Here is a 15,845-nt window from a genome sequence, read left to right as displayed (position 1 = left end):
AATCTCTAATTGCCTGAATGGTCTTCGTATCATTTGCTACCACAACTAATCCTTTGTTGGTCTCTTTGATGTTCCTGATTTTAAGACCTTTCCGGTCACCCCGAAGGGCAATCTGGAGGTCTTTCTTCAGCTGACTGCTGGACACAGTCGATCCCTCCGCTCTGCTGACAAACGCAACCTCAGGCTTCTTGGACTGGCTGGTTTCACATCTAACCACCTCAGCATACCTATGCGACTGCATTGGGGCCAGGGCTAGTTTATGGGCTGCTGTTACTTCCTTAGGTTTTGAGGCAAGATTTTCAAAACCCTTGACAAGAGGTGTGAAAGCCGCTTGGAAGAATTTGAGACGAGGCAATAATCTCTTCTTGGTAGCAACACTAGTACACTTTGGGTTTGATAGATAGGAAAACAAACCATTTATTTCCATCAAAAGATCATGGGCCGATGGAGCAGAGCTATTAAGCTGGGGGCACCAGCTTGCAAAAACTCTTTAATGAGTGGGTTCATACCCTCCTAGATGGTCACCCGTATATCTACTTCTAAACCATCATTGTCAAAACCAGTGTTCAAGGAGGTTGAAGAAAAATTCAACGGCCCCCTCCTCCGCCTATGCTTCTTACCTACCTCCCTAACATCGGTCATGGTCGGAGATGCCCTGACCTAACGGTATACAAACCAAATGCTCACTGTATTCCTTCTATGTGGAGATATTAGGTACATATTGGGCTTTGAATAAAACAACTAAAGTAGTAATATACTAACACTAGTATAACTAATTCTTTGAATGCACTTGGCCATGTGGCCATACGCCTCAATTTTAAACACACTACAAAATAAAAACCAACCAACCAAATTAAAAATTTAATACATCAGAGCGTCTATCAAAGTTAATACTAAGATATTTATAAAAAAAAAAAGAAAAAACTGTGTAAGAAACTTTTAACCACTGATTTTGAGAAAAAACCAGGAGCACCAAAAACATCACTACCATGTTCAACAGTTTAACATCAAACACTAAGGCAACAACCCTATCTGACACTAGTTTTCTCAAATGAATATTTTTACTAATCTATCCTATACTTGAGATGTATTACCTTCATTGAAATTTTATATAAATTATTATTTTCCCTTTGATGTTAAACAAAGCTTGTGCTTATAAATGTAATCAAAAGGTATATACAGATAATGATAGTCATACCACTTACTCTTTTATTTTATTTAATTGTGGGCTGTTGGAGATTTATTGAGTGTTGAATAAAATATGATCATTCTTGTTGCAGATTATTTTGTTATAGTATTTTCAGATTGTATTAACATTTCATGAATTTCCACTTCAAATTTTTGAACATAGCTGTGTTTTTTAAAAATTAAATTAATTTTTTAATGTTATTTCTATCTTTAGTTTAAAAGTGATCAGAAGTATTAAAAGATTTATAAATCAAAATATTATCTTTTCTGTTACTTTTCTTATTATTAATAGATGTTAAACGTATATATTTTTTTTTTTATAGGGTGAAGTTCCATATTTAAAGGATCATTGGTGTCAGTTTGATGCAAGTATGGTATTCTTCTTGTGGGTATCTGTAATTCTTCAGATGTTTGAAATGTTGGGCATTGTGCCAAGATTCAGCTACTTGTCAATTCTCAGAGCTCCTCGCCCTTTAATTATGATAAGATTTATCAGAGTCTTCCTCAAGTTTTCAATGCCAAAATCTCGTATCAATCAAATATTTAAGTATGTATTTTTGATATATATGTTAAGTTATTTTTAAATTGTTTTTCTAGATTACTTTTTTAATCATTTTTAAATTTCTTAATGTACACATAACGTATAAATAATATTTCCGAGCGATGATATTGCTCAGGCATTTTTCACACGAGCGATTTGAATTCTTATTCAAATGTTAAAATGCTAATAACTTGCTAAAAAGGTTTGATAGTTCAGTTCTTCATTCCTGCCCAATCCTTATTACAAGCCGACCTCCATGGCACGAGTGATAGCATCTCAGCGTTTCATCCAGAGGTCCTGGGTTCAAATCCTATCAGGCATGGCATTTTCACACACTACAAATCATTAATCTCGTCCTTTGAAGCAATACCTAATGATGGTCTTTGAGGTAAAAAATAATTATTAATCCTTTTTACAAAAAACTGTCTAATATGAGTGTCTTCATAATTAGTAGATTCCTTTGGCAGCTGAGTGAAGTATTACCAAAACTGAAATTATAATAATACTTTATAAAACAAAGTGCTCGTTTGAATTTTTTACGCAAATTTTTGAAAAGTATTACAACCATTTTATTAAATGTTCTTAACATGTACTTCATTTTTAAAATCCTGATAAATTTTTTAAACGGATACTTTTTTACACAGAACATTATACTTACTATTTTTCCTTATCTCAGTTTAAAAATATAAACTTTTTCAGTAAAAAACTGAACCAGATATTTAATAAAATGTTTTAAAAGTTTCTGATCATATTTGCAGTAATTTTTACAGAGTGGTTCTGCCGTTCTCATACTGGCATCAGCTGATGTTACTTGTGGTGAGAGATATTACTGCTACTGTGAGAACAGCAGCACCAGCCCACTGAACATGGTTGGAAAGTAATTGAAACCGATTTGAAGTAAATTTTTAAAAACATTTTATTATAAAATTTAGTTTGGTTTGTTATGTAGAAGTTAATATTTTATAATTAATATAATCACCAACCATCATGGAAAAAAAACAGAAAATTTTCTTATGAAAAAAAGAATGTATGTAAAGACATTCTTTTTTTCATAAGAAAATTCATAAATCATTGTACAGGGTCCGGCAAATAAACCTGATGATTTTTGAGGGATAATAATTAAACTGTGTTTCGTACTATTAAAACATTTAATATATCAAATTAAAGATCAATCTTTGCAATTTATAGTGAATAATATACATAGATATGGTGAATATACATAGTGAATTACATCAAATTACATATATAGTGAATATACATAGATATAGTGAATATATACATAGATTTTTTTGTATTTGAATATTATGTCGTCCAAATGTTTTCCATTACTCTTCACACACTCACTTAACCTCATTCTAAAATTTGACATTGCTCGCTCAATCATCTTTTGTGTAACTGCTTCAATTTCTCGTTGAATGGCCTCCTTGAGTTCTGCAATTGACTGTGGTCGACTACTGAAGACTTTATGTCTGAGATACTCCCACAGAAAAAAATCACAAACAGCAGATCAGGTGAATGCGCTGGCCAAGGAATGTCGCCAAATCGGGAAATCAAATGTCCAGGAAAGGTTTCTTGCAGAACATCCATTGCGAGTCTCGTCATATGGCTGGTAGCACCATCCTGTTGAAACCAAATTTCATGTCCTTGAAAGTCATTCAGTGTTTCGGTCAGAGAAATTCATTCAATATGTTTACGTATCGATGAGATGTTATTACTCTGCGATTTAACTCCTCAAAAAAATATGGGCCAATGATGCCGAACAATGAATGCCTGTATAATGTGTCAAATTAAATATGAAGCCAGATGCATTGCTTCTAAGAAAAATTATTTATAAGAAATTGTTTTTGCCTAAATCTATCTGCATAATCTAATTTTTTTTTTTTAATTCACTTCTTTCTTGTTTTATGGTATTTGTAAAATGTAAATTGTAACATCAAAATGTGGCTCCTACATCCAATATTTTTTTATAAAGTATTTTAAAAGATAACCTTTTTTCTTAGTGAATATGTTTAAGATACATGTTTTAACCATATGTTCAAACTCATTTTATTTTTTTCCGAAAATAAATGATATGCAGTTCTTTGCAATTCACTATAAACATGATAAATTTTAATTTCCTCCATAACTAAATGCAACGTACAAGAATAGAATTTCTGTGTAAAGAGAAAATCAGTTATGTCATGTCTTTCAGCCCAGCTTCCAGTAACTTTGATTTTAAAACCACTTACCAAAATTACACTGTAAAAAATATCTAGCTTGTACAAATGAATTTAAAGAAATATACAAGGAATATTCAATAATTAATGAGACAACAAATTGATATAGAGAAAAAACGGTTCATTCAATGATAATAAAACATTCTGAGGGTCAAGCTGGAACACAGACCAGTTGAAGTTTCGGCTACCACACTGCAAACTTTCATAAATTATCTTATTTGCTAATACAGACATTAAAATTTCCCATATTGCTAGTTTATGTAATTTTACTGTTGAGACTGCATATTCAATCATTCATGACATGCTGAATTATCACAAAATGTGTTTGAGATGGGTTCCAAGACAGTTGACTCAAGCACATAAAGACACCCAGATTTGCATTTGTTCTGAGCTCAAAGAATGGTTTGAAGCAGTAGGTAATGACTTTCTAGATCTTATAATCTGTGATGAAACATGGATACACCATTTCAAACCTGAATCCAAATAACAAAGTCTTGAGTTGATATAACCCACCAAAAAAAGCTCCAAAACTCACGCGTCAGCTGGTAAAGTGATAATGGTATTCTGAGACTTGCAGAGCCCAATTTTTAGTGACTGTAGAAGAACACTTTACTGTGAACAGTGAGTACTATTCTAATACATTCCAACAGAAAGTGAGACCCACGATGAGGTGAAAACATCAGGGTGCTCTCTCAAAAGGTGTGATTCTCTTGCATGACAATTGGGCGACCCCACATCACTCAGAGAATGGGAGAAATGGTTAAGAATTTGTGTTGGGAGATGTTGCCACATCCTCCTTACAGCCCAGGCCTTGCCCTGTCCAATTTGTTCGGGCTGCTCGAAGATTTTTTATAAGGCAAGAAATTCAGTGACAACAAAGCAGTACACAAATAGTCCAAATAGCAAGGTAAAGACTTCTGTGCTGCAAGAATTAGAAAGTTCACAGAATGGTGGGACAAATGTCTAAATGTTATTAGAGACTTTGTTGAAATGTGTAAGTTTCATTGTCATTGAATAAATTGTTTTTTCTCTACATCAATTTGTTTCATTAATTATTGAACTTCCATCGTATAATAGGTACACACATTGACTCCTTCATGAACAAAATAAATATTGAACAATGAATGTTTAATAAAAATAGCTGAAACAAAAAACACATCACACTAACATTTGTAATCAAAGACAAAGAAAATATAGCTCTTAAATTTGAAAAATCTTGATAAAAGGGGCATGCAGAAATATTCCTATCAAACAAAAATGATTAAAGACAGTAACCCTGAAATTTGTTTACTAAACTACTGCAGCTGCATAAGTTTCTATATTTAATAAACAGAATGCAACTTCAAAAGTACAGTGAATATACAAAAGAATTTCATAAAAACATAAAGTTAACATTTCCTAATAAAGTCATAGAACCAGAATGCAAATCCATCAACATTAAGAACAGCCTACACAAATGCGAAATTACATATTTATAAAAATGGAGATTTTAGCTTACAAATAGAGATTAAATGAAGATATTCAATTCAAATCTCTAATACATTGTTCAAACAAAACATAAATACACCACTTTCTTACTCAAAACTGCCAGAGCTTCTTTTGTAGTAGTACTATATCAGTGAACACCATACTAGAAAATATCCAAACCTGTCACTGAAGATAAAAAATTGTTGAAAATGTTATGAAATGTAGGTTTACAAAATATCATATTAAATTAAATCCAATTTGGTATGGCAAAATTAAAAATGTTTTTTGTATAATCTGATAAATTTCCAATATTCATGTGATTCTTTATTTTTTTCTATGTTACAGGCGATCTAGCCAACAGATATATAATGTTACATTATTTTTTCTCTTCTTTATGTCACTGTATGGATTGCTTGGGGTTCAGTTTTTTGGAGAATTAAAGAACCATTGTGTTGTTAATACTACTGATCCTAGGTAAGTGCATCCAATTCTATTATTTTATCAATTGTTTTTTTTTTCTGTTTGTTTTCCTACTTTATAACTGTTATCTTACTTAGTTTTTCGTGTGATTACATTTATTTTATAATGATACTTATAATAATTTGCTTTATAATTAATAATTCAAAAATTATTTTGCGAGTTATTTTTTGGGCATTATTCTTATTCAAATGAGTTAGTAATTAGTACTGCCTATGACAATGTTTCAATTACTGTAAATAAAAGAAGTTTTACTGTAAACTGAAATGATTGAAAACAATAATGCAGTTTCAAGCCAGTTTTATGTAAGTATATATAAAATGTAGACCTATATCAGGGTTCATTATTAAAACATGAAATTAGTTATAGGACCCCTTACAATACACTTCTTCAGTGAGTCATTGTGGAACTTTGAACTATTATTCTTCTCAGTGTTAGTAGTTTAGAAGACAAATTTTGGTAAGTAGTAGGAAAACAGATGCTCATTGAAATTAAAGAGGTGCTAGTGTTAGTGTGACCAAGGCTTATATTTTATATTGAGACAACTGTAAATATTTTTAGTTTTTATTACTAAACTTCACTTAGATTTAAGTACTAGCTAATAGGCCAGCCTCCGTGGCGCAAGTGGTAGTGTTTTGGGCATCCAGAAGTCCCAGGTTTGAATCATTCAGACTTTGTCTGATGACAAAGTTTGATGACTTTGTCATTCAAACCTGACAGTCAGGTTTGAATGTCAGATTTTCACATGGTACAAAATTGTCATTTCATCTCATTGTCTGAAGAAGGGACTACCTAATGATATACCCGAAGTACTAGCTTATGGGATGATGAAATGTATGAGATCTCTCTTTTTTATGGAGAAACAATATCTATTCTATTGAAAGTTACTATCTGGTTCTCCATAGTGTGCATCTTCATCTGTTTGTAGTTTTGCTTCTGTAACATCAGTCTACATTCCCTTTAATCATCCTTTTTCTTTTATACAAACTGATCGTTTTTTAAAGTTTAGTACTAGAGTGGAATAAATCCTTATTCCGATTTAAAATTTGATTACACAGTCTGCATTTTATTTTTACTTTTTTATTATTTAACTTTGGTCGTTTGCTTTGTAACTTATTAAAACATTAACTTTTTATACTAATGTATTTTTTATTTTTTTTCAGTTATGTCACTATAAACAGTTTAGCCATACCAGATACATTTTGTTCTACTGAACCAGACTCAGGTTATCAGTGTCCTGAAGGCATGAAATGTATGAAATTAGAATTGTCTCGTTATATCATGGGATTTAATGGTTTTGATGAGTTTGGTAAGATCTTTATCTGAATTTTGTTTTGTAACTTTATAGAACACTTAGCATTAATATTTTAGTTATGTTTGAAGTGATAACATTTTGTTAATAATATACTAATACTGTACACTGTAAATACATCCCTTACAAAAATATTTGATGTGGTTTTTTTTTGTGGTAAATTGTTTTTTAATTTTGCTACAGGGTCTGGGTAACTTCAACTCAGTAATACTTTTGCTCTTCCAACAGTAATTGTGAAACACATTTTGCTGCCATGAGGCTCATCCCCAATTCTTAGCTCAAGATTTCTGAAGCTACAGTTTTTGAATTCAAAAACTATTCGGGCCTTACAATTCTCTCATTGTAGAACAATAATTTTCAACTGAAGTACAACCATTTTTAAATCTCCTAAACTACTCTTTAATTTGTCAATCATGTCTAGATTGATTGTTATACGCTTTGTATTTCATAGCAGTGGTTTCTAAACAAGAATGTCCAAGTTTTTGACAGACTCTTTGATCCATGCATTCTGATTATGAAATGCAATGAAAATAGATACTGATGGTTTCATCACAACATATTGCTGCCAATTGTACAGTTTGATTGATGTTGATGGGGATTTGTTCGATGGCGATATTCATGAGGATCTAGCCAACATTGTAAACAGTAGCGCACCCATACAGCACTAATATGCCCAAAGTTACAGTTCAACTTTGCAAACAGATCTCGTGTCGTGAATAATACAATTACTATAGTTTGTTTTTGTTTTAGTCAAAATTATTAACCCTTTGCGGGTGGAAATCCATGTATGGGCTGCTTGTACTTAAGCTGGAGGGCAGAAACCCATATATGAGTTTCTGAATGCAACTGGCTATTTGTCTTTACGTATTTACATATAAATTCCAAGAGATGGCGGGAGATGTTCTTTCAATCAATTTGAGATGGGTATTTCTGATACAATGTGATTGGGGACCATTTTACTTCAGTTATCAGATGAGTTCAATGACCTTGCATATGTAACAAGACGCGTGCATTATTTTTTCTTGTTTTTCACTCATTTTTAAGTAATTTGTTTACAAACTGTTCCTTCAAAAACTTCATTTTCAGCTTGATTCATTTGAATTCAAACAAAATTTTTGAGACAAAAATTCAGAAGGAAATGAATAAAAATATTTATATTATTATTATAATAAAACCATATACTATTCCCTGCCTAGGTGCACTACTTCAAAATTGCTGTTTTTTTATTACCACCAGTGTTACTACTGTTACTATTATTATTCAGTGTCTTACATGAAAAAACTCAATGTAAAACAAAAAAATGTCACCTATAATTTGCAAGTTTTAGTGCACTCAGTGAGATTTGTGCCGTTTTCATGTAAGCTTTTTCGCCCGGGATAATTAAAGTGTTTCTTAATCAGATTGTTGGCAGAATTTAGAAAAAACACATTGTATGAGTTTTTGCATGAACTTTGTTTTTTTGAAAATGTCTTCCACCTACAACCATAAAACATCGCTGCCAGTGAAGGGTTAATATTTTATTAGTCATCTGAACCAAATTTACATTTTATTAGCGTTTCAAAATTTTAATTTAATGTTTTTAATTTGTCTTGTGATAGTCTTATAATACAGTTTGTATTTACACTTTCACAACTGTAGTTGTAGAATTGGATTGTTCTTAGGTAATTTTATTATATGACTCGGTAACTGTCTTTAAATTAAAAAAACCCAGGAAAAAAATTGCAGATTGTTATATTATATCTTAATTTCACAGTTTTATAACAACTTTAGCTTGCTGATTTTAGATCATGAATTAATGTCTGTTTTGAGGGTCAGATATATATTGCATTATTCTGTGTTTGTTTGGATGATATATAGTACTTTACAATATTATGTTTAATGAAATATATGCTTTATATTATTTTATATTGTTGACTGTTATTTTATCAGTCAGAGAATTGATGTACATAAAAATTTTCTTTTAAAATTGATTAATTTTATGTGACTTACTTTTTCTTATTTTTTGGAAAGAAAGAACTTTATAAATATTAATTTATTTACTTTTTTTTTAATATGGCTCAGATATACTTCAGAAATTGATTTTCTCTATTCTCCAGCTGGCCAACCCTGAGACAGTATACTATTAATTGAACTGTAAAACTCCAGTAGCAAAATTAGAATTGAAATTAGAATTTAACATATCAGCCAAATCTCATACTTCAGGGTGTTTTCTAGAATTAGAGATTCATCATGTGAGTGAGGTTAAATTACAATATTTGTACTAGTAAATATAATTTTCAGAGAAATAAGCAAGCACAACTATCATTATTATTAGTGTTTTTTTTTCTGTTTTGTGTGACAAATTACATTTTCCATTTGTCAGTTTTGTTTTAATGTTGTCAGACAAATGACCACAAAAAGCATCCAACACTAACATACTGTTTCGTTTCAGAAACCTGGTCTTTGTTCCCGTAAACATCCTAACCAATCTTGTGTAGGGGGTGTGAAAATGCCATACTTGACCGGGATTTGAACCCAGGATGTCCGGATGAAAGGCCGAGATGCTACCACTCGCACCACAGAGGCTGGCGTTCTGTTGAGCTTGAACAATTACACAATCACACATAACCTTTCTTTTGGCACTGTTCAGAATTACATATGGTGATAATTTATTTCTGTTGGCAGTAGCACTCAACATAACAGTTACTTACTTTTTCATGTCCAGTTGTTTTTAAAGTTGTTTTTTGTCCAATTTCACTTGTAATTTGGTGTAATTCACGGTGTAATTTGGTGACATTCCAAAGAACAGCAACTTCATAAGCATTACCAATTTGACTGAGACATTATTGTTTCTTTAATCATAGATCGATTATGTAACATTGATATTGTATTAATTTATGCTCGTAATCTGATGATAACTTCTCGCAAATGGAGATCTACAACGCAGTGTGAGACATGCCTTTTCATGAATTTCTCACACCATCGATGGCTAACTTTAAGTTGAAGACCATTACTCCTGGTAGTTTCTCTGGCCTTTAACATCAGTCCATCTCTTGTCACTGGATGACCTTTTGTGTGGATTTCCTTGAAATAAGCAGCATTGATTTCCAGATATTTTCCATGTTTTGGTCTTGAAAAAGATTTCTTCGTTTGTATACATGCAAATAATCTCTGTTTCATATTACGCCACTAATGCACATTTGCTTCGTTTACCGGCAACACAATTTTCAATCTGTTCAGTGTGGTAAAATAACCTTGCATTTAAAGTCTGCGTCATATATGAAACACTTTTCCATGATGAAATGGTTAGAAAAACAACAAATAGGTAGAATGGAATGGTTATGAAAAAAACGGACCAATTACAATATATATAGTAAGTATACCATATGCCTGTTCATCATTGAATGGATGTTAGACAGAAAACATGAAAAAATGTTTGTCATCATACATAGAGCACATGCACAAATTCCAGAAAGAAATTATGATGTCAACTGCAAAAAAGCTATTGAGATGTAATGCTCTTTGAGATGAGTCAGTTTTCAAGAAATTTGTGTACGTTCTAAACATGATGACAAATAAATGTTCTTTCATGTTTCCTGACTGGTCTCCATTGGATGTTGAACAAGTATACGGATTGAAAAAATTTCAGCTTTACACGTATTAACTGTGCATTTATTTCAAATGGCATTAGACCTTCAATTGAAGATACACCTCAAATTTAAGTCGTACCTGACATTTTGACTCTTTAATCTGTAAAAAAAGGTGCATCTTAAATTCAAAGCAATACGGTAATTATTTTGTTTTTCTACTTTTCTATGTATAGCAAAGAAAGATTATTTAAAAACATTATGCATAAAACAAATATTTAAATAAATTATGTACATTTTACACTTTGAAAGAGGTTCTACTGCTTGCAGGCAGCTTTCCACCCTATCTGTATTGATTGCAAAATAAATAAATAATAAAGGAAGAGAGGAAAAATAAATATAAATGACAAAGCAGTCAATATCAAACCAAGATGTTGAGTGACAAGTTGATGTGCTTATTTGGTTATTCATTAAACCATAGTTTACTTTAAATGGTAACACTAATAGACAAAAAATAATTTTTTAATGATTTTCTAAGTGTGATATCATTTCTTGAATTGTTTTTTTGTGCACATTACAGATCTATAAATAAAATTTTTCTCTCACCCTTAGTTTTAAATAAATTATGCTTAAAAAAATTAATGGAAAATATAATTAAAATTGTAGAATTCATCATTTTGAATGGCCATACCTGTGTTAGAATGATTTTGCTGATGCTTATCTTTTATAAATAGCCTCACGCACATGACGAATTAATGTCCAACAATAATCGGCTAGCACGTTAGTATTCCATTTCCCTTTATAGCGGCTTTCCATCACCAAAATGTCTTGGTGGAAACAGTCACCGTGTTTGTCACTTACATCTCCGAGGTTCTCTGGGAAAATATCCAGGTGTGAGTAGAGGAAATGTATTTTCAAAGAGATATTTCATCCCATAGCTCTGTATAAAATAAGAAGTTGATTAACAATATCGTGGTAATTGTTGGATTTTTGTTTGCCGAGAAAAGTTTTGCAAACGTCTTTAAATGAAGCCTGTGCTGCACTTTCTACATTTTTAACTTTTGTTAAATACATCATCTTTGACCATCTCTCTTATTTGAAGACCAACAAATATTCCTTCTTTAATTTTTCCTTCACTTACAATTGGAAATTTCTGCCTGATGTTCAAAAATCCAGGACTATCCTTCTTCATTGCTTTTATAAAATTTTTCATTCCTAGCTTGATAAGGAGAGGGAGTAAAAATATTTTTTCAATTAAGGGATCATGAATAATATTTTTCCCATTTGGTGTTAAATTGTCTCATTTCTTCCACTCTTTGGTAACACAATGTTTATCCCTAGCTCGGCTGCACCATTCGCAAAGAAAACACCTGTACTTAGTATAGCATATCTGCATGCCTAAACAAAACAGCTATAGCTTTCAAATCACCACATATGTTCCAGCTATGTTTTTTATAATTTATTTTTTCAAGAACATCTTTCATCACATTGTATGTCTCTTTCAAATTAATACCATAAGCAAGGATATTTGTTACCATTGTATAGTAGAACCACTTTTGAACTACACTTTGACTAATCTGTGAAAAGGCACCAGTCCTCAGGTTTATGAACTTTTCCTAAGTGCAACATAAGCTTATCAATATTTGTGCAATAAACCAAATTATTTTCATCAATAATGTACTGAGAAAGTTCTTCAACACAGCTTTCAAAACATACATTTCGCAAGTGGCTCAGGAACTGGAATAATTTCACTGTGAGGTACACGCCTGATTGCAGATTGCAATAAAGGATATTTTACAGAATGTTTAGATTTTTTAGAAATTCCAGACACGCTTGTTAAACAAAAAATCAGTTACATGATCCTTTAGTTCACGTCAAATTGTAGGTACACCAAATGGCAAAGCCTTCTGTGTACTTTTCAGCTTCCTCTTAAATACACAGAACAATTAATGTGTACTATATGAGGACCCCACGTCTTATCCTGATCACCAATTTTACACTGAAAGTACAAATGATATACTTTTTTAATTAAAGATGTAATGTTTTTTCTATTTGATTTCACGGTAAACTCACCACATTCATAACAAAAGGCATCCACATCATTTACACAATTTCGAGGCATTATGACAGTGCACTATTAACAAAGTTAAGACAACAATAAGAGTAAACAAAATTAATTCATTTCTAAATCCAGTGCTTAATACAAACAAGACAGCTGTGTTTTCAGCTACATGTTTTGACCTACACAGACATGAATAATCTTGTTGGTGAAGGCTCACTCTTCAGTATTAGATATGATATCCTAATATATGACTATGATATGATTTAAATTCTTGTTTAGTATTACTTATTTGTAGCTTACAAATTATGTTAACAAAGTTAATAGAAAATGAGTAACAAAATACAATATAGGAGCTTAAAATGCTAACTATACACTGAAAAATGGAAAAAAATCCTTAATTAAAGTTTAAAAATTTTTCAAAAATGGTGGGTGATAGAAAGATTCTGAATTCATATTCATTTTCAACATCAAAAAACAGATTAAAATCATGTTTCGCATGGTAGGAAACAAAAACTATGTTTATCAGTGTAATCATCTGAATGTGTATTTTCCAAATATTCATCCATCTAGACTGTTTACTTCTGCTTTAGACAATTTAAAAAAAAATTAATGTACTTTTTAAAAAATTTAAATTTGCCATTTCTATAGCACAAAACTTATGTAAATTTAGATATACATTAAACTAATTATAAGATTAACTTATGAAAAGAGTGATGGAAACATTAATTGGTCAAACATGAACTACGATGTAATGATTGTTTTATTCTGCTTGGTAAATGCAGTAGGTAAAAACAAATGACATAATTACTGTATTGTTTGCCCTATCTCGGTTTCATAATCTGAAGCGGGGAAGGGTAAGTAATTTTCATGATGTCAAAATGAAACTGACTATCACTATATCTCCATTAAACATAAGAATATGTTTTGTACGTATGATAAATCTTTTTTCATTTTCCAGTTATCTATATTTTGATTTTTGATTCAGCCAATTGCAAGCAATCAGCAATCCACTGAACATTAAAAATAGACAGGACATAATCCTCACATCCAAAAAATTTTTATAAGTACATTAATGAAAGAATTATATTTTTGTAATAAATATAATTTATTACAAATTATTTTTAACAGTATATTTATTAGTAATTACATTAATTAATAACAGTCTCTATTAATTTAAATTATGATAAAATAAAATTAATCTAAATTAAATAAATATTAATTTAAATTGCAAATTAATCTTAACAGATAACACAGTAGTGGTAGTGTTTCTGACTTTTATTCTGAAGGTTCTGAGTTCTTGGTCAGCTTGGCATTTTTATACTATTAAATTTCATCACCTATCACAAAAAAAGTATGATAACTGTATCAGGGTGGTTAAATAGTTACATAAATGTTAAAGTAATGTTTAAGTTACATAAGTGAATAAATCTGATTTTTATTTACCAATGTAAAAATCCTTCAAAATTTTAATTAACATCACTTATTAATTTTAAGTTCAGATATATGGGTTGACTGCTGTTATTTTAATTATATTCTTTCTTATGAAATCTTGCCTAATATATCAGAGTTCATTATGTTGCTTTTAATTTTATTTGATGCCAGGTTCTATAGCATTAGCAGTCACAGCAGCTGATGAATAAGTACAGTGCGAGCAGTTGATTAGAGCTACCATCATATTAGATGATGCTGAGCAAGTGATTGATTATAAGTATTTGATTTTTAATTAGCTTCTCATTATTCTAGTAATTTTTTTAATAATATTATTATGTTGATCTCTGTGGGTGGCAACATCTCTGCTTTTCATTGGTAGGTTCTGAATTCAACCCCTGGTCAGACATTGCATTTTTCACATGCTACAGAATTCATTATCATCTGTCAGTAACTGTTTTTGGACATCAGCCTGTTTTAGCTGTGTAAAAAATATATTATTATTATTAATAAACAGAAGACTATTTGAATAGATTGATGATTTTATGTAATCATGAATTTTTTTTAAATTTCTCTTTAAGATTACAGAAATACCAAAGTGAAAGTAGACCATTAAAATTAAGGTTGCATAATAATAATGCACAAATGGGATGATATTTGAATAGCATTTTGAAACTGTGAAGTGCAAAGAGAAATAGAATTATTAAGCAGTATGTTGTCGTTTACTTCAGCTGCAACTTAATGTTATACAGGTTTTGAGAAATTTACTGTGCACTTGACAATTGAGTTAGCTGTGCCTGCGGTAGTGCCACCTCGTTGGAACCAGGCATAACTGTTCTTTCTACTTGTCTGTAGTTATAAAGTTAATTAAAATTTCAGAAGCATCATTATTTTTCCTAGTTTTCTAAAAGAATCTATGATCCACAATGCAGTATCTGTTAAATTCAACCCGTACTTCAATTAAGATTTACTTTATCGGGGAAAAGGTTCAGTTCTTGTCTGACAGTTCTTGTAGTTTGACTATTCTAGTTTTTTAGTAGCAACTTTCAACTTTGTACTGCTATTCTAGCTTACACATTGGTTTTGATGGATTTTGTTGAATAGTGTCAGAAATATTCAGTAGCTTCTGAATCTTTAAGTCTAGATGGTTTTCCACTTTATCTTTATTGGAACCTGTTTTACACAATCTTATAATAAGATTACTGTGTGAAGTAGAAATTTCTAGAAAATGTTTAAAAAACTTCAGCACTATGTCAATGTGCTGTGTCATCTTCATGCAACACACGCTCAAGAAGACAAATTAATTTCTCGTTAAAAAAATTGTCATGCTACTGGGTACCTTCACATACACATAACACAATACAGTATTTACAATTCTCTGAAGTCAACAATAGTAACTCTGTAACTAATGGTTTCCTCCTCTAATTACTCCACACCTCATCTGTTGACTCAAATAAATAAAGGTACTGTATCATGTCTGTGTTAATGAATAAGTTAAATTAATAAGTGTAATGAATAAATAATTAGCTATTCCAATGAAACCATTTCACTTATGAATCAAATTTACTACTGTAATTATATTTTGATT

The 15,845-nt window shown here is 30.9% G+C and overlaps 1 protein-coding gene across 1 annotated transcript in view; it reads left to right on the top strand.

The window, feature by feature from the left end:
- Positions 1–15,845, top strand: part of na (sodium leak channel non-selective protein na) — a 231,003-nt gene that overhangs the window by 5,050 nt on the left and 210,108 nt on the right. Inside the window, exons 3-5 of the mRNA XM_075361924.1 lie at positions 1,512–1,735; positions 5,758–5,886; positions 7,053–7,198. Of these exons, the coding sequence (XP_075218039.1) occupies positions 1,512–1,735; positions 5,758–5,886; positions 7,053–7,198 (499 nt within the window). The remainder of the gene's footprint in view (positions 1–1,511; positions 1,736–5,757; positions 5,887–7,052; positions 7,199–15,845) is intronic.

Source organism: Lycorma delicatula, chromosome 1, assembly GCF_047948215.1.
Source record: "Lycorma delicatula isolate Av1 chromosome 1, ASM4794821v1, whole genome shotgun sequence".
Lineage (NCBI taxonomy): Eukaryota > Metazoa > Arthropoda > Insecta > Hemiptera > Fulgoridae > Lycorma > Lycorma delicatula.
The sequence above is the reverse complement of the archived record's forward strand: the minus strand, read 5'-3'. Positions and strand labels throughout refer to the sequence as shown.